Source organism: Balaenoptera musculus, chromosome 6 (genome assembly GCF_009873245.2).
Source record: "Balaenoptera musculus isolate JJ_BM4_2016_0621 chromosome 6, mBalMus1.pri.v3, whole genome shotgun sequence".
Taxonomy (NCBI): domain Eukaryota; kingdom Metazoa; phylum Chordata; class Mammalia; order Artiodactyla; family Balaenopteridae; genus Balaenoptera; species Balaenoptera musculus.
In genome coordinates, this window is record NC_045790.1 from 114,088,520 (window position 1) to 114,110,742 (window position 22,223).

A 22,223-nucleotide genomic window follows, 5' to 3' on the forward strand; every position below is an offset into this window, starting at 1 on the left:
GCCAGGGTGACAGATGAGCAAGCACACGGAGTAAGGCAGCCCGTGCTTAGCGCCTAAAAACTGCAAAATAAGTATCAAGAGCTACGCAGTATTTGTAGGTATTATGAATGTTTGTCAGTTAGTATACAAGGAAAATTATGATTTAAATCAGTAAGAGAAAAGAAAAACAGAGAGACAGAAAAGCATCCTCAGGCCAGAAATAAGATCTCCTGGGGCTGATCTCTTAACCCAGTCCCTGAGCTTCCTGGTAGCCACGGAAACAGGAAATCCTTCGGGACAGACAGACCTGCGCGGGAGACAGTAGTTTCTGTGAGGTGCCAGGAAAGGCTCTTTAGTGAATCAGCAGGTCACCTGTTAGCTCGGCCCCTGGCTTTGTGCTGTCTTAATGTCCCCCCCGTTATCCACAAGAGTTGGAGACACCTCGCCTTGAAGCCGTGTGTCCCCTGGGGGAGGGCTCGCTGTCTGTCTGCCAGAGTTGGGCGGCTGGATCAGAGCCTATGGGGCGGGGGGCTTTGTCCCGAGGGCCTGGCTCTGTCTGCACACCTGGGGCCTGGTGGGGAGCGGGCCCAGGCTGGGACCCCTGAGTGGTCACCCACTCCTCACCACCCCTCCAGGAACTTCTGAGCCATTCCACCGACCGGCCTGAGAGGCAGCAGCTCAAAGAAGCGCTGGAGGCCATGCAGGTGGGTAAACCGAGGCAGGGGAGAGGCCGGGCCAGCCTGGGGCTTCACGGACCATGCCTGCCCTCTTTGACTGGACCTGGGCTCGCTAACAACCTTACCTCAGTGATCGGAGATGTAGATCTTCCTGGGACGGCAAGAGGCAGAGCAGGGGCAGGGCGGTGGATGGGACCCACCAGGGGCAGAGGGGGCGGGTGGAGGGGGCTTCCCTAAGGATTCTCTTCTCTAGCCTCCCCTGGCCCACAGTGACCGCCCCCCCACCCCGGGCCTCCCTTCCTCCTGCTTCCCTGACCGTCTGCCAGACTGTCGCCGGAATCCAGGCACCGGACTCAGTTCTGGGCCATCTGGCCCTACCCTGCCTGCTGCCCAGTGTGTGGCATCTGCTTCTGAAATGCCCACTCCACCCAGGCACAGCGCCTCTCCCCTCCTCCCTCTGTCCATGGAAGCCCACTTTGCAGCTCAGCCCCCAGAAGGAGAGCCCAGCTCACGTCCCTCCCCCTCTCAGAACCCCTCTGTAGCTCCTCACTGCCTGCTGAGTCAGGCCCAGAACCTCACCCTGGCACGCGGGCCTCCAAAGCTGCGCTGGCTTTGCAGCTGTGTTTACCCCTAATGCCCCACCTTCCAGGCAAGCTTGGCCACTCTCAGGCCCCTGAAGGTGCTCCGTCCTTTCCCACCTGTGTGTTGGCTCGGGCTGAGCCTGTCCTTGTCACCTGGCAACGTCCTGTGCAGCCTCCATCTTTGCGAAGTGACGTTCCCAGGGGGATCGCCCCCTCTCTGGCTTCTGTCGCCCCACTGCTCGGCCGTCTGTTTCTGGAGCTTCTCTGAGCAGCCTGTCCTCCTGGAGAGCCTTACTCCAAGTCCTGTGCGAACTCTGTGGCCTGTGCCATGGAGGCCCCGGTGGTTGGCCGGCTCACCAGGCCCATCTTGTAATGTTCCTGCCTCGGGGTCTCAGATTCTGCCTGGCCAGTGGGCTCCCTGTGTGGACGGGCACGAGGCACTGGAGCGGGGGCTGGAACCGGCTCTCGCCCCCTACCCACCGCCTGGCTCAGGGGCTCCACCCTGGGCTCTGGGTGCCTGTCCCACTGGGCCCTCTGGATCGCGGCGGGCAGTGCCCCCTGGTGGCCAACAGGAGACTGCAGCATGTGGGTAGCCGGGCTGCGCGGTGGCTTGCCCTTGTTCCGCCGAGGCTCTGTAGGGCCAAGAAGTGGCTGGTCCAGGTCGACCTGGTTGTTTTCCTTCTACTCTGACCTAGAAGGTGGTCGAGTGACGGGGTAGAAAGAAGCTGTCCTAGGAGGAGGGATTTCCTGGCCCACCAATGGGGTGCAGCTTTTCTGCCTCATTTGTCAAGTGGGGTGACGGTTCTCACCCCTGCAGTCATTTCGAGGGCCAGCCACCTCTGGGGACGGTGGACGGTGCTTCGGGGATGCCCAAGCCCTTGGACGGTGCTGTGGGGTTCGTGGCTGAGCCCCCTCACGCCCTGCCCAGCGTGGGCCTGCTAACCCGCTCCCCGCCTCTGTTGTGTCCCAGGACCTGGCAATGTACATAAACGAAGTTAAACGGGACAAAGAGACCCTGAAGAAAATCAGCGAATTTCAGAGTTCTATAGAAAACTTGGTAAGTGTGTTGACTCCCCAAAGAGTGAAGATAATCATGACCATATATACATGTTTTAAAAAATGACTTTCACAATCTCAGCGTTGAATAAGCGGAAGGGTGACCACACGCTCTGTCCGCCCGGGTCGTGGAGGCACGTGCAGCCGTGCTGAGGGCTCTCCGCCGAGAGGGTGGAGCGGCTTCTGGAGCTGCGGCTGACCTTGCACTGCCAGGCTGTGCGCCTAGACCAGCCCAGGTGCCCTGTGCACAAAGGTGGCCACTGGCTGAGGGCCCGAGGAGAGGAACGGTATTGACTGCTCTGCCCTCCCTCCCTGGCCTGGACCGGGACTCTCTTGGGTCCGAGAGGAGAGTGCGGTGCCCGGGGGAGCGTGAGGTTCCTTACGCTGTGGGACCCCTGGCTCACCCACATCTCCTGTCCCCATGAGGGACAATAGAGAGGGTTTGGTCACCCTGCCCAGGAGTTGCCCTTGAGTTCTCCCCTCCCCCTTGACCTCTAGCAGGCAGGGCTGACACCTCATGGCACCTTATCCTGGTCCATCAGAGGCTCAGCCTCAGGGTGTTGGGTGATCCACTGTGTCCTGCGGGGCGAGGAGATGGGCCATCCCAGGAAGCAGGCACTTCCCCGCCTGTGCCAACCGGTACCAGCCTCTCGCTGATCTGCTGAATGTGTAAACAGGGTTTCTCCGCCTCGGCACTGTTGACATTTGGGGCTGGACCATTCTCTGTTGTGGGGCCTGTCCTGTGCATTGTGGGATGTTGAGCTGCACCCCTGGACTCTGTCCACTAGGTGCTGGTAGCACCCGCACCCTTCAGGGGCCCAAGTCATAGCCACCAAATACAATTCCTGACATCACGAGATGTCCCCTGGGTACAGAATCACCCCTGGCTGAGAACCACTGGTTTACATGCATTTTCACTCTCTGATCTCTGAACTTTTAGAGTCCGGGTGAGTGTCTGTCAAAAGCAAATCAGCACAGAAGCTTTTGCAAAGGAAGCTCCAGATGCCCAGGCTGACACCTGGTGCCCATTTGTCTGGTCCCCCCCAACCAGGGTCAGAAGAGCCCAAAAAGGACTGTGGTACAGGCACGTGGCGTGAAAACAATCGTGATGGGTCATCCAGCAAAGAAAAAAGAAGTCGCCGAACAGCATTATGACCCGACCCCATTTTTCTTTCCTTTCAGAGGGCAGAGGAGGTTAAGGATGGCTGTGCCCCAGGCTGTTAGCGGTGGTGTTAGTGCCTGGTGGGGTTTGGGGCTGTTGGTTTTCCCCTCGTTGAGCGTTGCATGTTTTCTACGTGCTATACGATGGATGGATGGGCACTACTTTTGTGACACGAAGACTTTTTTTTTTTACATTTTTACATACGACTAATTCTTGCTCATCAAGTGACAAAAGTGACAAAAGTTAAACAGCAGGTGAGCAGGTGTGGAGCGTTCCTGTAGGCCAGGCACCCTGCTCTGCCCAGCCATGTGGTTTTCTCTGGACCCCATCCCAGCAGCTGGAGCTGGTGCCTTTCTTCCCGCACTTTGGAGATGAGACACAGAGGCCCTGAGTCACTAAGCAGGGTGCTGGTCCCACCCTGGGTGACCCCCACGCTGCGCTCTTCGTTTTGCTCTGGCAGCTCCTGGGAAATGCAGAAAACTCTGCAAGAAGATGCTGAGAGCCCCCGTCGTAGCGCCAGGCGGGCTGGCCTGATAATGTTTTGCGGCATCCTCTCCTTGCTGTTTTGTCCACGTAGACCGCACAGGGAACGTGGCCAGAGACTTCTCTCTGAATCAGAGCAGAGCAGAGATGCAAACCAGGCAGAAAACGAAAATGAAATCCTTGCAAACCAGAGAGGGGGTTCAACTCGAAGGCTCTTCCTGTGGTAGATGAACCACCGGCAGGACCCCCGCGCCCTGCCCGCCCTCTATCTGATAAGCGCTGTTTGTTCTCTTTTTACTTTGGTTTCTCGGGGTCGGGCGTCTGGCGTTTCCCACCAGGTTCCTGCTCTGACTCCATACAACAGTGGCCTGTTAACTGACCCGCACCATCAATCGCCCTTTGTTGCCGCAGAGCTGGAGGGAGTCCTCAGCGGGGCCGGGTCTGTGGGGCGCGGAGCCTGCAGGCCCAGTTCCTCCCTGTGCTCTGCTCCCCGCTTCTGTCCTCAGCACCAGCCGGGAACCGGGGGGCTCGTCTCACATCGCTCCCGCCTTCGGTTTCTGCGGAAAACGGCCGCCCCGGGCGCGTGCCCACCTGCGTTTCTCTCCACGTAGGGAACTTGCTCTGGCACCGGGGCTAACGGCCTTGCCCTTTCTTTCCCAGCAAGTGAAACTGGAGGAATTTGGGAGACCAAAGATCGACGGGGAACTGAAGGTCCGGTCCATAGTCAACCACACCAAGCAAGACAGGTGAGCGGAGTGGGCGCCGGGCTGGGTGGCACCCCCGAGTCTGACACGCCACTCCAGGGCACCCCGCTCCCCAGCGGGTCTGGAAACAGCTTCTCATGTGGACTTGGCTTTGGGTTGCTCCGTTTTAATTGCTTCCTTCCTTCCTGGTGAGAGCGACGGCCAGTGGCTGCCGCGCCCGTGGGGCTGCCCTGCCTGTGGCCGGCACTGGACCGGCCGGGCTGGGGGACAGCCAGAGGCCCGGCCTGCGAGCGCCTGGGCTCCTGGGAGCGGCCGTGTGAGCTGTTTGCCAAAGGACTGGGCAGGGGTGCGGGCGGGCGACGCGAAAGCTCCCGGGGAGCTGGCACGGCCCCAGCTTGTTCAGTCCTCCACGCCACGCACACCTGCTGCGTCCAAGGCCTGGGGCCGTGGCCGGGGTCACAGAAGACATGAGCCCTGCCCCCACGCGGCTCCCAATCCAGTGGAGGATGGACGTGTAAATGGGCAGTGACCAGCAGAGGCCAGTGCTGTGAGGAAGGCCGGCGGGGCCAGGGGCGTGGAGGAGCCAAGACCGGGCCGAGGGGTCAGAGTTAGCCGGGTGGGCCAGGCAGGGGGAGGGGCTCAGGCTCGGGAAGGGAGCAACCCTCGCACTGCCCACCCAGGCGCCCGCAACTGTCCCGCGGCCTCGGACCCCAGTGCGCTGGCCGTGCTGACGGGTCCCTGGCCGCGCTGTCGGGCCAGGTACCTGTTCCTGTTTGACAAGGTGGTCATTGTCTGCAAGAGGAGGGGCTACAGCTACGAGCTGAAGGAGATCATCGAGCTGCTTTTCCACAAGATGACCGACGACCCCATGAACAACAAGGATGTCAAGAAGGTGAGCCCCCGGCTTCCTCGTGGTGACAGAGGGGCGTCTAAGGCTGGGCCGCCCGGTGCGGGGCAGGCACTGACCCCCGCTGAGGGAGGAGTTGTGGGGTGGCCAGAGAAAGCGTGGTCAGGTGGGCGGGCCTCCACCCGCTCTGTGCTGGGCCCGGCACCCCCCTGGCCTTTTGTCTGAGTCTTTCCTGGGGTGTGGCGGGGGTCGGGGGGGGCACGATCCGGATCGCAGCTCCCCAATGAGGACACTGAGCAGAGGGGCCCGGCCCGAGGCCGCTGGTGAGAGCCCAGCCTTAGACCTTGGCCGCCTGGCCCATGTGGCCCCCTGCAGCAAGCGGACCCTCCTGCCCCTCCCCAGCCCTCCTGCTTTGGAGGAGGGCAATGGGTGGGCCTTGCTGTGGCCTGTGGGACTCTGATGTCCAGCCAGTGGGCTGTGGCTGCTGGGGGTGGGGCCATGGCTGGTGAGGGAGGGGCCATGACTGCTAGGGGTGGGGCCATGGCTGCTGGGGGTGGGGCCATGGCTGGTGAGGGAGGGGCCATGACTGGTGAGGGAGGGGCCATGGCTGCTGGGGGTGGGGCCATGGCTGGTGAGGGAGGGGCCATGGCTGCTGAGGGTGGGACCATGGCTGGTGAGGGAGGGGCCATGGCTGCTGGGGGTGGGGCCATGGTTAGTGTGGGAGGGGCCATGGCTGCTGGGGTGGGGCCATGACTGGTGAGGGAGGGGCCATGGCTGCTGGGGGTGGGGCCATGGCTGCTGGGGGTGGGGCCATGACTGGTAAGGGAGGGGCCATGGCTGCTGGGGGTGGGGCCGTGGATGCTGCGGGTGGTGCAATGGATGCTGCGTTGGGGCTGCCATGCTCTCTGGTTCAGTCCTGCTTCTGCACCCAGTGCTTGAGTACGTATCGCGTGCAGCCCTGGGCTGGGTGTGGGTGCCAGGAACCAAAGTGCTAAAAGAGCCTGGACTCCCGAGCTTACAGGTAGAATGCAGGTACCACCTGGAAGAGCTATTGGGGGTGACCTGCCTAGCCCTGATGTCCAAAACAGGCCACTGGGGCCCCAGAGGCAGTGACCTGAGGCCACCTCCCAGGCTCAGGGCTGAAGACGAAGCCCCCCAAGTTCCGCCCCGGTACCTGCCCCTCTGGGAGGAAGGCCCTTGCCATGGTGGTCCCATCCTGGGGCACGTGGCAGTGGGCAGTGTCCTGGGTTGCGGCACCCACCGCGGGGCTGGGCCAGGCCTCTTGATGATCTCGTCTCCCCTTTTCCTTTCCTCTCCTCGCGCTTCCTAGTCTCACGGGAAAATGGTAAGCCCCTGACGCTCACGTGCTCGCCGCCTTCCTCACCTCTGGGCCCGATGCCGGCACTTCCTCTCTGAGCTGGGAGTGGGGTCTGGGGACCCGGGTGGGCCTGAGCCAGGCTGGGTTCCTGGCGTTCTCCTCCTTCCTCCCCTCAGTGTCTGGATTAGGAGGAGACATGTATTTGTGATAACAGATTTGCCGGCTGCAAAGGGTGTCAAGTGAAACCCCCCCTCCCGCCTGCCCCACCCACTCCCGGTCCCTGGAGGTTAAGGACCTGGGTGGTTTCAGAGCCACTGGGGTTTTGCTTGTTCTCTCTCTGCCGCCCTTTGTCCTCTCTTTCTTCTTTCCCTCCCTCCTTCCCTCTTTTCCTTTTTCCCTCCATCTTTCCTAACACAGATGGGCTCAGACTTCCCGGACTCTTCTTCCCGGGCCCCTTTAGAAGCCCCGAGCGATGGCCGGGCCTGGTGGCGGCTGAGGGGTGGGAAGGCTGGGCTGGCTTTGCTGCAGCTCCCCAGGCCCGTGGCCTCCTCTGCCTTTTTTGTTTTTTTCTGTTGTTCTAATTCAGACCAGTGAGCTTTTTTGGCATCACATTTAGGAAGTGAAAGTGGGTGGGCTGGCATCCTGGAGGGGCCCCAGGTGAGCGCCTCAACGCGGGTCATTAGAGGTGGCCTGGGCTAAACCAGCAGAGACCTCAGTTGAGGGTGCACCTTGGAGGGGGTCGGAGATGGGTCCCAGGACGTCTCGTTAGAGGCTGCATACACATACACACATGTGTGCACGTACAGGCCCAGGCACGAGTGTGCATGTACATGTGCCCGTGTACCTGTGTGCACCTAGCCATGCCCGTTGCAAGCGTGTCCCCCGTCTCCTCCCACAGTGGTCCTACGGCTTCTATCTAATTCACCTTCAAGGCAAGCAGGGCTTCCAGTTTTTCTGCAAGACGGAAGACATGAAGAGGAAGTGGATGGAACAGTTTGAGATGGCCATGTGAGTCGCCGTGGCAGCGGCGTGGGGGTGGGATGCCACGTGGCACGTGGATTTTGCCCGGGGAACCCCGCCCCCCCGGGATGCCAGCCCCCTCCCCCCGGGTGGCAGCCTTGCTCTTTAATCTACAGTGGCCAGAGGGCCCTCCCCCTGGGGCCGAGCCTCCCACACCTGACCAGCAGGGCAGCAAGTGGCCAGGAATGGCCATGGTGCCAGATGGACTCACGGTGACCCAGATCCCTGGGCCCTTACAGGCCGGTGGATTGTCACCTTTGGGGAAAAGCCCCAGAGCTGTTTTTCCATGAAATCTAGGAGGAGCCCCAATTAGCCCAACAGAGAAAGGTGATCACGGGGGTCCCTGGCCACATCAGACCTTCAGGCCAGGGTGGCAGGGTCCTGGGGGCCTCTGGGCAGGTGCACTCACCTCCCTGGCCTCTTCCTCCTGGTGAGATGCACATGAAAGGAGGGCCCAGGTTCTGGGTTTATTGGGAGGATCCAATGGGGTCCCGCGTGGGACACAACAGAATAGATGGCGGCCAGGCGGTGGGCCCCAAGGCTTTCTAGGGGTTGTAATTTTCTCCCCACCATTCTCATGAAAATTTTCAAGTATTAATCCAAGTTGAAAGAACGTCATGGTAAATGCCCGGCCTCCTCCGTTCACGTCTTGTGCTGTTCTCTGTCACGTGCCGTCCCCCCAGCCCTGGTGCCGTCTGCTAGTGGACGTGTTGTAGTGAATTGCAGACATCAGTGCAAGTGAGGGTGCCCATCATGAAGTCACGATTTGTTTAGATTTTTATATCTCAGGCTCGCACACAGTGACATCCTGGGTGCGGTTTGCTGAGTCACGACAAACGGTTGCACCGGCCCACACCCAAGCCCTGTCCGGATACAGCCTTTAACCATCACCCCAGAAGGTTCTCGGAAGCTCCCACTCGGACCCTTCATCCTCCCCGGGGTGTCAGGGCCCCTCGGGTCTGCCCGGGTGTCGGGGCAGATCCTGGCTCTGAGTCCTGGCCTCCTGGCTCCCGGCCGCGTTCCGGAGGCCGGCTGGTTCGGCGGCTCCCGTTTCGGGGGGGCTCAGGGAACCTGGAGCCCGCTTTCCCTCCCATCAGGTCAAACATCAAGCCAGACAAAGCCAACGCCAACCACCACAGCTTCCAGATGTACACGTTTGATAAGACCACCAACTGCAAAGCCTGTAGGATGTTCCTCAGGTGAGGGCCCTGTCCCGGCCCCCGAGCGGGCCTGCTGCTGCCTCTCTCCTGTGCCCCCATCGCCGCCGAGCACCCCTAGGCCAGCGCTGTGCTGGGCCCCAGGCACCCGGGGAGACATCCCATCGTGTGGGAGGCAGCCGGCCCTCGGACGTTTGGGATCTAGCCGGGAGGGGAGGTGACTGTCCCCGTGGGTGCCCAGGGCCCCCTGTGGGGATGGCAGAGCCAGGCCGGGGACCGTCCAAGGGGAGGGCCAGCACCAGGCTGCGCATCAGGGCGGGGGTCCTGGGCCCCAGGGCTTTGAGGGGTGGTGCTCGGGGGGGCAGAAGTCAAGGTGGGTCTGGTGGTCCACCTCACCTCCTGCCCCTTCCCCCTCCCACCCCGGCGCAGAGGCACCTTCTACCAGGGTTACCTGTGCACCAAGTGTGGCGTCGGGGCGCACAAGGAGTGCCTGGAGGTGACCCCTCCCTGCAAGATCAGTGAGTACCCATCCCGCCCTGCCCGTGGGGCACGAGCCCTGGGGGCTGGTCCTCAGGGCCCCACGACGCACCCCGAGCCGAGGGTCCCGTCATCCCTCGCAGCTGCCGGCTCTGGCGCTGTTCCCACATTCTCCTTTCCTGCCGTGGTGACCCCATGGGGCAGGGACCAGATGAGGAAACTGAGGCTCAGAGAGGAGAGGACGCCGGCCCCGGGTCACACTGTGTCAAAAGGCCCAGCCAGAGCGGGAGCGGGGATTCCATGGCAAAGCCCTCCTCCTAACTGCCTACCGGCTGGCGTTTCTCAGCCTCTTGGCCACCCCCTGCCGCATTGCAGCTGTAAGCCTCTAGAATCTCCACCCCGCAGAGGGCACAGAACGTTCCCGGCAGTTGCATGGAGGTTTCCGATCACAGAGGGGCACCTCGCCCCTGGGTTCCCCCGCCCCGGAGAGGCCCGGCCCTCTTCAGCCACAGCCCTGTCTGTGGCTACTTTCATAAAGTATGCCACGCGTGCACGGCACCTACTGTGCTTCCCTTCGCCTCAGATGGGGAAAGCCTGAGGCTCCTGTCAGTCGACTTGGTTTGGGGGATCAGTTGGGGGAGGGCCCAGCCTAGAGCAGCTGGACGGGCAGCCGGAAAGCCTGAGATGGTTCTGAAAGGTTTCAAAGCCGCCACGGTCAGGGGCTGGCTGAGCACTGGATCCGGGCACGGGGCACCCGCCCAGCACCACACTGTTAGCCCTGCTTCATGGGGCCCAGATGCTCCCACATCCCCGTGAAATGGGGCTGTTATGCTGACATCCACACTCAGGGGAGCTGTGCCCAGAGGGGGATAACCACGCTCCAGGTAGACAGGGAAACATGCCGGGCCTGCTTGTGACCCAAGACACCACCGCCCGGAGTAGGAGAGTTTGTTAATTACTCATTTACTGTGACTGCTGGCCCAGTACCCTGATCTGGGAGGAGGGTCCGACAAGTCAACCCAGACTCCCTCGTCCCCACCAAGGCCCGCCCGATGCAGCCCACTCCGGCCTGGCGGAAGTTCAGCAACCCTGCCAGTCTCCTCCGGGCTAGAGGATGCTGCCGGCCCCCACGGGCCCCAACACAGCTTTTCAGCTTTGCCCATGGCTACCGCCCTCTTGTGGCCATGTGTCCTTTACGTCAAGCGACTGGACAGTTCATTTCTTTTGACATTTTTTTCCTGATCTTAAAAGTAACATACTTCTTTATCAAAAACTTAGAGGAAAAAAAAGAGGAGAAATGAAATAAAGAAGAAAATAATTATCACTTATGAACGTATTAAGAAATAACCAAAGGTGATATTCTGGTTTATTTCCTGTCAAGTTTTCTCATTTGTAAATAATCTTTCTGTTTCCTTTTCCCTCTGATTATTAAATACCCATTTCCCATAGAAGATATAGAGAAAAGTAAGGGAGATGAAAGCAATCATGGTCACACCAGGCAAAAACAACTGCCGTTAGCCATCACCTGCTTTCTCCCTTTTTTGCAATGCCCCCCGCCCCCCGTCCCCCATCTCTTTTTAGGTTTCTGTGTTTTTCATGATATGTGTAGTTGAGGCTTTACCAGTTAGGTATTGCATATCTTTCGAAAGCTGAAGTCATCAGCATCCTCCCCGTGTCACTAAGAGCCCGTGGTGGGCACCTGGTTTTATTTTAAGGAGCGTGTGGTTCCCCCAAGGGCATGTGCCCGATGCCTGACGCCTGTAACCTCTGTTCTGCAGGGTCTGTCGGATCCTATGTCTGCCCAAAGCAGGCTGCGACTGTGCGTGTTAGATGGTGTTGAAGTCACATCAGCCACACGTTAGCCCTTGTGGTGCTTGTTTTGTCTGGTGGTGGAGTGGCAGCTCAGCTTGTCAGATGGCTGGGGTCCGGCCTGGAGCTGTGTCCTCCCCTTGGGTCACCCCAGGGCAGGCAGAAAGAATCTTTAGAATGTTTGCCTTCCATCTGATGAGCTGAGGTGCCCCATGTCCAAGGTGCTGACAAATAGAGTAGCACGCCTACCACGTCTTCTGTCACTTGCCCACGGCAGGCATCACTAATCAATTGTGGAAATCTTCCCTTTGAGCCCAGGTTCCGTCCAGTGATCAGGCAGTTGCTGCCGTTGGAGCAGAGTTGGCTCATGCAGGAAAACCTGTTTGCCATTGGGTCTGATACCCAGTGTGTGTTCTCCCGTGGGCCCCCTAAAACCAGAGCTCAGAAGTTGCCATCAGAAGTAATTGAGAGATTTTTGCGGTCACCAAGCACGTGTGTCCATAATCCATGTCTGAAAGGAAGGGCCTTGAAGCTCACCTTGCTCACACACTCAGGCGCGCCCAGCGGCTCTGACCACCATGTGCTTCCTTTTCAGGTTCTCCTGCGGACCTGGTGAGTCCGCCAAACCATTCCCTTCCCACTGCCCTGCACCCTATGCCGCCCTGTGCCTGGAGCCAGAAAGACCCAACCGTTCCAGCCCTCACGCTTCTGGGGCCAGGCCGGCTTGCAGAGCCCCTCTTGGTCACGAGAGGCCTTTATTTTCCTTTGTGGCCGTCAGTAGAAATGGGCCCCTGTGCATGGCCTCCTGGGCCCTGATAGCTGTCCCCCTGCCCGGCTGCCCACCCATTCCACCTGCCCAGTGGCTTGCTGGCGGCTGTGGGTGCCCAGCTCTGTGACAGGCGCCTGCCCATCTGCCACCCATCCTGATGGACGTAGAGCCCTCTCTTTAGCTGACTTGGGGATGGAGTCACTGAGTTCACTTATGGGGTGTGGACGTCGTGTCTCTCCCCAGCCGTGGGGTCCAGTCAAATTAACCAGCACGTAACGGGCTCTTACTGGGCCCTGCGTGGGCTACAGAGATGCCCTCAAAGAGGAGGAAAGCCAGAACATTTAGTGTATTCAGCAGGACACGTCCCAGACAGAGACGACAAACCCCAAGCTTTGAGCAGGGAGGCCCTGGGCTGGGGTGGTCAGGGCAGGCTTCCTGGAGGAGGTGGGAGTTAATGCTAAGGATGGGAGGGGAAGAGGACAGATGTCCCAGGGCTGCGGAGGGGTACAAAGGTGGAGGGTGTAAGTAAGAATCGTGTCACACAGGAAAATAGGCTGTCACCATCACAAATGTCTGTGAGCGTTCAGGACGTGTCCCTGGCCTCCTCCCCGCTTCCTGTCTAGACCCTTCTCTCTGGGTGTGGGGGGCAGGGGGTGTGGGATGCTTGGGCAGCCTTCCCTCCTCACTATCCTCTGTCCTTGCTCTCACAGGACACCTCTGGAGCGGGTCCAGGTGAGTCTGTGGGACTTGGGTCTTCTCTGGTATCGTCCTTGTCAGCGGTCACCCTGGGAGCCGAGCCTGGGCCTGGCCGTGGTGACTGCCGCCTTTGCCTAGCGTTCTTGGCTCCAGGCTCCCAGGGTGTGTGCTGCCCTCCGGCCCCATCTCCCTCCCACCTCCACGGCCACTTCCCCTGGGAGCTTCCTTAGTTTTGGATGTCGAAGCGCCAGGCATGGGGACAGGGCCCAGCCTGCAGAGAGCCAGGGTCCCTTCAGCCCAGTAGAAGCCCTGAGCTGCAGCCCGGAGACCCTGAGCAGAGCAGACTTTGGGACACTGCTGCTGTCACTTTACCATTCTCTCCGTCCCCCCACGTCCCCCTTGCTCTGCGTTGGGTAGCAGGAGAACTGAAAGCATCAGGTATGAGGCAGCCCGAGCTGCGGACAGAGTCCAACCTAATCATGAAAACAAAACCATGCTGCTGCCTCTGGGGCACCAGCTGCAGGAACCAGGCCTGGCAGACGCGGCCCATGCAGGGCTGGGCTGGTCAGAACAGGGCATAGTCTAGGAGAGGCCTACAAGTTTCGGGGGGGCTCAGGCGGGCCCCCCCGTCAGCCCAGGGCTGCCCCGGAGTAGCCGTGTGGCCTTGGCAGGTCGCTGACCCGGCCCCCGCCTCTAACAGGACGGAGACCCCGTCTCCTGCTCCATGCCGCTGATTCTCAGTCACAGATTCGAAAGGTGTTTGGATGACAGCACGTAAAGTGCTCTTCAAGAATAAGTCGCTATTACTGCAATGACACCCTGAATCTGTTAATCTCATAAATAGTTTACTTATGATATTTAACAACAGGACGTGGGAGCCTTCCGGGAAGAATTTAGGGAGGGGCGATACAGGCCCATGGCCCACTTCCAAGAGCCCTGAGAGGTCTGAGAAGGCCGGGGAGGTCAAGGTCAACTTGGGGGTGGACTGCCACCAGGACGAAGTCACCGAGCCACGCCCTCTCCTGCCCTGTCCTTCGCAGGTCCCAAGATGGTGGCCGTGCAGAATTACCATGGCAACCCTGCTCCCCCCGGGAAGCCCGTGCTGACCTTCCAGACGGGCGATGTGATTGAGCTACTGAGAGGCGACCCTGAGTCTCAGTGGTGGGAGGTGGGTCCTGGACCTGGGAGGGTCTCGGCCCCAGGCTACCCCCTCCCCACTCCCCAGGGTAGAAGCAGAGAGTCCTGCATTTCCAGGCAGGGGTGGATATCGGGGTGCGAGACCATCGGGGTGGAGAGAAGTGGGCTGTTAGCGGGCCCTGGGTCTTGGGGTGTTTGCCTTGAGGTGGTAGGGAGTGCCACATCCCCTCACGGAAGAGGTCCTCCTCCTGGCGTCCAAGCCCTTTCCCTGTCTGCCTCCCGCCTGGGTTGTGTCCTGCACACGCACATCCCCCAGGCTCCGCCCAGTCCGTGCCGCGCCCACCCTGCTCCCCACCTGCCCCAGTCCAGGCCAGCACCACCTTGCTCAGCACTGGGGGGGACAGCATGACCGAGACCCGCCCACCGCCCTGCCCCAGGAGGCCCAGACACGGACACAGGTCCATGTGATGGTTTACGGTTCTGAGCCACGAAACCTGCTGTTCTGGTGATGAGGCCTGAGAAATGGGAGCCGTCGGTGCTGCTACGAGATCTCCCAAGCCCCCCCAACCCACGGGGTCCACATGGCACCACAGGAAACCGGGGCACTTGCCCAGGCTGGGTGACCAGGGCGACCTGCTTAGAGCTGATGCTAGTGCGTGTGTTCGTCAGTGGCCAAGTCCTGTTACTGCCGTCGTCGTCGTTGTGTGGCGGTCCTTGTCAGTACGTACGTACTTATGAACTTACCGCACTCGACTCGGCCTCATGTAACTGGAGATTCAGGAGCTGAGACGGTGTCTGCGGTACAGAGTCTGCCCCGTGCTGACCCCGGCCACCCAGTTCCCCTCCCTAGCTGTCACCAGGGCCATCAGGCTTGGGTGGCCTTGCAGAGACACTTTGCTGATGTGAAAGTGGGGGCTGAGGAGGAGCTGCCGGGAAGACCTTGGGAGGGTCTTCCAGGCAGAGGGAAACGGAGAGAGTGAACAGTTGCCCCCAGGCCCTCCCACGCTGTGCTGTGTTTTATCAAGACCCCCAGGTCCGCACGCCCCTCACGGTTTGGGAAGGGCCGGTGTGGATAAGAGGAAACAGCGGCCAGGAGAGGGGGCTCTAGTCCCAGCGCCAAGCAAGCCGTGTAACTTCTCTGGGCCTCAGTATCCTCATCTGTGAAGTGGGGGCGCCCCTCACCTTCCTGCCCCAAACGGTGATGAGGTCAGCTGAGGTTACAGCGGGAAGGTGATGCTGTGATGGGCTTCTCAGGGACCCCCTCGTCCTCCTCAGGACGAGCTGAGTGCGCACTGCAATCCCCCCTCCCCCCACCACTGGCCAGGCCAGGCCCCGCCGGCCCTGACCATCTGTCCTCTCCCAGGGTCGGTTGGTGCAAACCAGGAAGTCAGGTTACTTCCCTAGCTCGTCTGTGAAGCCCTGTCCAGTGGATGGAAGGGTGAGTACTTCCCATGGAAGCTTCTGGAGCATGGTGGCCAGGGTGCCGTGGGTGCTGAGAGCTGTCTCCTCACTCCGGGCGCCCTGGACTTGTTCAGGCCGTTGTGAGCTGGCCCCAGAGCTGGGACGGAGGGCCAAGGGGCAGGGGATCCCTCCTCTTGGGAGGACTTGGCTGTTTAAAAGACACTAAAATGGGCATCTCTGCAGCAGGTGTAATGGACCAAAGACCAGCTGCCTTTCTTCACGCTGGAGGGAATTTATAAGTCTTCTCCCTCGAACATAAGGACTCAGAGCTCGATGTTATGATATTTACAGGAGAGGCAATATGGCATTTCTTTCATCTGCGGAGCAAATTCTGCTCTGTTACCAAAGGCATCGAGCTGTCAGCCATCGCATCACCCACACCCCCCCCCCCCAGAAAAAGCTAAAAGTGAGAGAGTGAAACTTCTCCCGAGGGAGCAGGAGGCAGGTGCCCGACCCCCTGGGAGTCCTGGTCCACCTACCGGGCCCTGCCCATCCTCTGGCCCCACTGCCCAGGCTGCTGCTTCTGTGCAGGCCATTGCCCAGTTGAAGGAGAAAGCATTCTGGGACAGGCTTTGCTGGCAGGTCAAAGGGACCAGACAGCAGAGGAAGAAAATGTCACTAACTCACTGGGTGGCCCGCGGGGTGGGGTCCCTTCCCAGCCCTGGCCCTCAGTTTCCCCATCTGCATGGTGAATGGGGTGGGGAGGGGACAGGTAGTCTGGGAGGCTCTGCCCAGCCTGTGGCCCAGTGAGGGGAGGCCAGGCCGGCGAGGGCGCAGCGTGGGGTCTGGAGAGCCGCAAGGTTTGCTGCGGACGCGGCTCTCCCCCTGCAGACCGCACAGCTGCCGGCCCAATGCCTGTCCCTGGGGCTGCGGCCCGTCCGCTGCAGAGCGCGCGAGGTATAGGGTGTGCTCCTGTCCACTGCTGAGAAGTTGCAGCCGCCTTCAGGTTGCTCTCTTCCTCCGTACTCTGCACTGTCAGTTGGATGCTATCTATTCATTCATTCGGTCAATCAGTCAGTCATTCATTCGATCAAGCCCAATCAGTCAGTCATTCATTCGGTCAATCAGTCAGTCATTCATTCGATCAAGCCCAATCAGTCAGTCATTCATTCGATCAAGCCCAATCAGTCAGTCATTCATTCGATCAAGCCCAATCAGTCAGTCATTCATTCGGTCAATCAGTCAGTCATTCATTCGGTCAAGCCCAATCAGTCAGTCATTCATTCGGTCAATCAGTCAGTCATTCATTCGATCAAGCCCAATCAGTCAGTCATTCATTCGATCAAGCCCAATCAGTCAATCATTCATTCGATCAAGCCCAATCAGTCAGTCATTCATTCGATCAAGCCCAATCAGTCAGTCATTCATTCGATCAAGCCCAATCAGTCAGTCATTCATTCGGTCAATCAGTCAGTCATTCATTCGATCAAGCCCAATCAGTCAGTCATTCATTCGATCAAGCCCAATCAGTCAGTCATTCATTCGATCAAGCCCAATCAGTCAGTCATTCATTCGGTCAATCAGTCAGTCATTCATTCGGTCAAGCCCAATCAGTCAGTCATTCATTCGGTCAATCAGTCAGTCATTCATTCGATCAAGCCCAATCAGTCAGTCATTCATTCGATCAAGCCCAATCAGTCAATCATTCATTCGATCAAGCCCAATCAGTCAGTCATTCATTCGATCAAGCCCAATCAGTCAGTCATTCATTCGATCAAGCCCAATCAGTCAGTCATTCATTCGGTCAATCAGTCAGTCATTCATTCGATCAAGCCCAATCAGTCAGTCATTCATTCGATCAAGCCCAATCAGTCAGTCATTCATTCGATCAAGCCCAATCAGTCAGTCATTCATTCGATCAAGCCCAATCAGTCAGTCATTCATTCGATCAAGCCCAATCAGTCAGTCATTCATTCGATCAAGCCCAATCAGTCAGTCATTCATTCGGTCAATCAGTCAGTCATTCATTCGATCAAGCCCAATCAGTCAGTCATTCATTCGATCAAGCCCAATCAGTCAGTCATTCATTCGATCAAGCCCAATCAGTCAGTCATTCATTCGGTCAATCAGTCAGTCATTCATTCGGTCAAGCCCAATCAGTCAGTCATTCATTCGGTCAATCAGTCAGTCATTCATTCGATCAAGCCCAATCAGTCAGTCATTCATTCGATCAAGCCCAATCAGTCAATCATTCATTCGATCAAGCCCAATCAGTCAGTCATTCATTCGATCAAGCCCAATCAGTCAGTCATTCATTCGATCAAGCCCAATCAGTCAGTCATTCATTCGGTCAATCAGTCAGTCATTCATTCGATCAAGCCCAATCAGTCAGTCATTCATTCGATCAAGCCCACTGAGCATCTGCTCAGAGATGGGGAGTTCTGGCTGCTCCCCTCAGGGACCTCCCAGGCCAGTGGCTCTGGGTCTAAGTCCACAGACGTCCTGGTAGCCAGTGCTGGGCCCCCGGGGTCATTGATGATAGGACGTCGCTGGGCCCCGCTCTGTGGACAGTCCCTGGGGACACACCAACCCCAGTGTTCTCTCCTGCCAGCCGCCCATCAGCCGGCCGCCGTCCCGGGATATGGACTACGCCGCATACCCCTGGTGAGTGGATCTGCGGGGGCCCCAGGCTGCCTCTCGTGTCTCCAGGGCGGCTGAGCCCGGCTGCACGCGGCCCCCTTCTCCCCTCCTCAGCTCTGAATCGCTGGGAGCCCGGGGGAGTCTTCTCTACCCCGAGGCCGCTGTTTCCCCGCCTGTAAACAGATCATCAGGTTCTAACATTTGGAAGAACGAAACCCTTTTCAAAATGTGATCTTACTTGAGCCTTGTCTAAAATATCAGTATATAGAAGGAGGTATATTTAAGGCCAAAATTATAATTGTATTTGCTCATACGGGCTTGATGAGAGCAGTGGGGCTGTTTGATGAATAAAACGTGGAGGTGACGTGGTAGGTATGAGTCTCAGATGCAGGTCGGCCTCAGGTCCAGCTTTTATCACTCTGCCGGCTGGCTCACCGGCTGCCTGGAAGAATGACTGCCCTCGGTGACCATGGCCCTGCAGAAGCTCGCCCTGTGGCAGCCCCAGAGCAGTGGGCCACTCGACCCCGGGAGGGTCTGCCCTTGTGGTTTTCGGTTTGGGGTTGATCCCTGAAGCCACCCCGGGACCCCTGTGCCCAGTGGTGTGATGTGCCTGCACCCTCGGTGTCCCTGGCCTCCCTGGCACCGCCCCATCCGGGTCTCTGAGACCCCTGGGTCTGTTCCAGTATGCTGTTCACCCTGCATTTGGGTCTAATGTGGAGGGTGGGGGGCTTAAGCTGTGATTTTCACTTGATGGAGTAACGCACTGAACTTTAATTTTCTAACGAATCTGTTTACAAAAGTCCCAATTCAGCCCGACAGGGAGGTGCAAATGGGGTCAGGCTTTGTTCTTGAGGCTGGGGGTCGGGGTGGGCTTCATTTCCATAGAGCTGGTGAGAAAAGCTTTCAGTCAGTGTGTCGGAAACCCACCCAGGGAGATGCTGATGGTCTCCAGTATGTTAGGACACAAAACAAAACCCCACATGAGCAGTTTGTGTTTATTACTGCTTGTTAAACAGTGACAACTTGGAAAGGAAATTTGATCTAATGTCTGTTACCCTGAACGCCTCTTGCAGGCCCAAGGTCTGGAGGGTGGAGGCCGCGGTGGACTGTCTGGGGCCTGTTTGGGGTCCTTATCTCTCCCCCAGCCACCTTCCCTGTGCGGGAGCCGGCACGCGGATGCCCCGCCCTGGGCGTCTCTTCCAGACCCCGCCCACCGCTCGGCCCTCCTCCTGGGGGCGTGGCCTCGCGTCCCAATAGGCTCTTCAGCAGATTAGAGCCGTGTCACTGAACAGCCCCCGTTTCCCCCTCTGCTCCAGGTATGCCGGCAACATGGAAAGGCAGCAGACCGACAACCTGCTCAAATCCCACGCCAGCGGGACCTACCTAATCAGGGAGCGGCCGGCCGAGGCCGAGCGCTTTGCCATAAGCATCAAGTACGTGGAGGCTGGGGCTCAGAGAGACCCCTCCCCCCATGCCGTTCTGAACCAAGGAGCCCACATCCCCTCCGGATTCTGGGCTTGTTGGGTGTGGCCTTGGGATGCGTTGCCCACGCCAGGGCACTTTTGAGATGAAAGGGCGTCAGCGGGTCTGCACAATGCACCTGGCCCGGGACAATCGTGAGTGATCCCGGCCTGCCGTCAGCCCTGCCCGAAGCCGCCCCGTGGGCTTGGTCTGGCGTTTTTCAGGTGGTGGGGACCAGAGGAGCTCAGGGACGGGGACAGGCCTATGGTGAGAGGTGAGGGACTTCCAGCGGCCCCACAGGTGGCCTTGGAGAACACGGGCAGTCACGCTGCTGCCGACTCAGGGCTTCAGCCCGTGGCCTTCGGGCTGGGGTCCTCCTTCTCAGACTCTGCCCCCTTGTGGGTCTTCTGTCTCCTCCTCAAGAGACAGAATCTGATTGGTCGTTGGCCACCATCGGCATAGGACACACACTGGACAGGAGTCTCAGGCCGGTGAATAGAGAGTTCTGGTTTGCCGTGACCTTGATGGGGTCAAGAGCCCCAAGCAGGGTGGCCTGTGTCCAGGGAAGGCCCCCTCGGGTCTGCTGGGGGCGGGGGCAGGCCCAATGACCGGGCCACCGGACGGCCACAGAGTCACCGCTTGGGTGCTTCTGGTATCGAGTCACAGAAGCCAACGTGAGGGAGCAGAGAGGCCCTCTTGGTAGGATGCAGGAGCGCCTCTGGCCGTTAGGGGCAGACAGGAGCCGGGCTCAGTGGCCGCACCCAGGTCCTGAGCACACAGCCCACTCCCATCTTTCCATCTCAGCTTTCGTTCTCCCGCCCCCTGCATCAGCTTCCTCTGCATCTGTGCCCAGTGGGGGCTGAGGGCATGAGCGCCCCAGCAGCAGGGTGCCGGTCCTGGCCTGAGCACGTGCCGCCGGCCAGCATGCCTGCACGTGTGCACGTGCGTGAACGTACCCCCATCCCCCTCTTCCATTACTGGGAGGCCTGCAGGTGGTCATCTCCTGGTCATCCAGGGCAGGGTCCCACTGTACAGAATGGCTGTTGCAGGACCCCTGGGGTGGAGGTGGTGGAGGGGTCAGTATCTGGGCAACTAGGAGGAGCCAGAACTGAGGACGAGACCCCCACCTAGGTGGACAAACTGCCACGGTCCCCACGGGCTTTCCAAGAGGCCCCACTAATGGTTGGCCCTGAAACAAATGCGCTGGCTTTTCTAAAATACAAAAACCAAAGAACACCTGCAGCCTTGAAAGTGACAGATGTCTAGTGAATGTCAACTGGACACAACCTGGGTCACCTGGTACACAGGACTTGCTCTCAAGCAGAGATCAGCGGTACCTGCCGTGGGTGGTGGGAGTATCGTAAGGTGTGTGACCCAGTGCAGATGGGACCTCCCGCGGTGAGAGTCTCGGTAGGGCCCTGGGAGATCAGTGGCGCGTGAGGCGTGCTGGCAGGTCTGTGGCAGAGACTGGGGCAGCACCAAGCAGTGAAGTGGCAGAGGCGTCTCTCGCCTGATAGGACTTTATGGAGCACCTTCTGGGTGCCTGGCCCGCAGGATTCTGGAGTGGGGCTCAGACAGGTCTTGTCCAAGGAGCTGGGGTGGGGCTGAGCGCGCTAAGCTCACTTTGAATCCAGGAGAAACAGAATGGTGGGTGTTCTCCAAGGCCCCACGGGAGAGGAGGCTGGCAGCTGGGCGTTTGCTTACTTAACAACTGTTTATTCCATTAACTGGTTTCCAGATGTTAAACCAACCTTGCCTTCCTGGCATGTCCCATTTGACCGTGGTGTAAAGTCCTTTTGATATGTTGGTGTGTATAGATGTGCATATGGAGAGCGTGTGTTGAGGATTTGTGCCTCTGTCGTCGTAGGGGATATTGGCGTGTCGTTTTCTTTACTTGTGATGTCTTTGTGTGGCTTTGTGATTCGGAGGCAAGGGGTACGCGCTCTCCAACGAGGCCACATTTGAACTGAGACCTGGGACACAAGGCAGGGTCGTGAGGGTGGCGGGAGGGGGAGCATTCTGGGCCGAGGGGACAGCCAGTGCCAGGGCACGGCAGGCTTGTGCTTGGCGTGTCTGAGGAAGAGCTCCTCCGGCCAGCTGGGGTGAGGGTGCAGAGGAGGAGAATCGTAGGAGATGGTGTCACAGCTGGGGTGAGGCTGCTCCCTTCGGGCCTCACAGGCCAAGGTCAGACCTCTGCCTTACAAACCACGCTGTGAAGGCCTCACCAGGTGATGGGGAAATGGGGAGGGGGACGTCCCCAGTGCAGAGAACGAGCGGAATCCGGGACAGGACATCACAGTGGCACCGGTTGGAGGAGTGGAGAGGAGCTTCGGGGCCTGAGGCCTTGGCTGACCCGGGAGTTTGGGCTTCAGACGGGTGGCCTGATGGATGGATGGACAAGCAGTAGGAGACAGGCCCCGGCTGGGGCGGGGGGAGAGGTTGCAGCCTTAGGAGCAGGAGGTGCGGGCCGAGGGCCAGGGTCTTTGCTCAGCAAACATACAATAAGCCTGGACCCCTGGGGGGCCAGGGGCCGCGTGGCTTGCGTAGTGACCGGCGCTCCCGTGTGCTTTGCCCAGATTCAATGACGAGGTGAAGCACATTAAGGTGGTGGAGAAGGACAGCTGGGTGCACATCACAGAAGCCAAGAAATTTGAAAGCCTCTTGGTATGTGATCCCGCAGCTCCCGCCGGCCCGTGCCCGAGGGTGGGAGGAGGGCCCAGGTCTCCCACCGCAGCCACACCGAGGAGGAGTGGCCCGCTGCACCCACTCCTGCAGGCCGGGCTTGCAGAGGGGGAGAGCCCAGCAGGGGTCCCCCTCTCCCCGGGGAGGAGAGTCTTCCCAGTGTGGGA

General features: G+C 59.3%; 1 protein-coding gene across 7 annotated transcripts in view; it reads left to right on the forward strand.

Moving 5' to 3' along the window:
* The window catches only part of VAV2 (vav guanine nucleotide exchange factor 2), a 183,741-nt gene that overhangs the window by 152,080 nt on the left and 9,438 nt on the right, over positions 1–22,223 (forward strand). For 3 of the 7 annotated variants that reach the window (XM_036854940.1, XM_036854941.1, XM_036854943.1), the window contains exons 12-26: positions 615–683; positions 2,208–2,294; positions 4,599–4,684; positions 5,402–5,534; positions 6,820–6,834; positions 7,706–7,815; positions 8,925–9,026; positions 9,414–9,502; positions 11,866–11,882; positions 12,750–12,771; positions 13,776–13,903; positions 15,236–15,310; positions 17,885–17,937; positions 19,230–19,346; positions 21,951–22,038. In XM_036854940.1, the coding sequence (XP_036710835.1) occupies positions 615–683; positions 2,208–2,294; positions 4,599–4,684; positions 5,402–5,534; positions 6,820–6,834; positions 7,706–7,815; positions 8,925–9,026; positions 9,414–9,502; positions 11,866–11,882; positions 12,750–12,771; positions 13,776–13,903; positions 15,236–15,310; positions 17,885–17,937; positions 19,230–19,346; positions 21,951–22,038 (1,191 nt within the window). The remainder of the gene's footprint in view (positions 1–614; positions 684–2,207; positions 2,295–4,598; positions 4,685–5,401; positions 5,535–6,819; positions 6,835–7,705; positions 7,816–8,924; positions 9,027–9,413; positions 9,503–11,865; positions 11,883–12,749; positions 12,772–13,775; positions 13,904–15,235; positions 15,311–17,884; positions 17,938–19,229; positions 19,347–21,950; positions 22,039–22,223) is intronic. The other 4 variants (XM_036854942.1, XM_036854946.1, XM_036854945.1 and 1 more) reach the window with 2 other exon arrangements.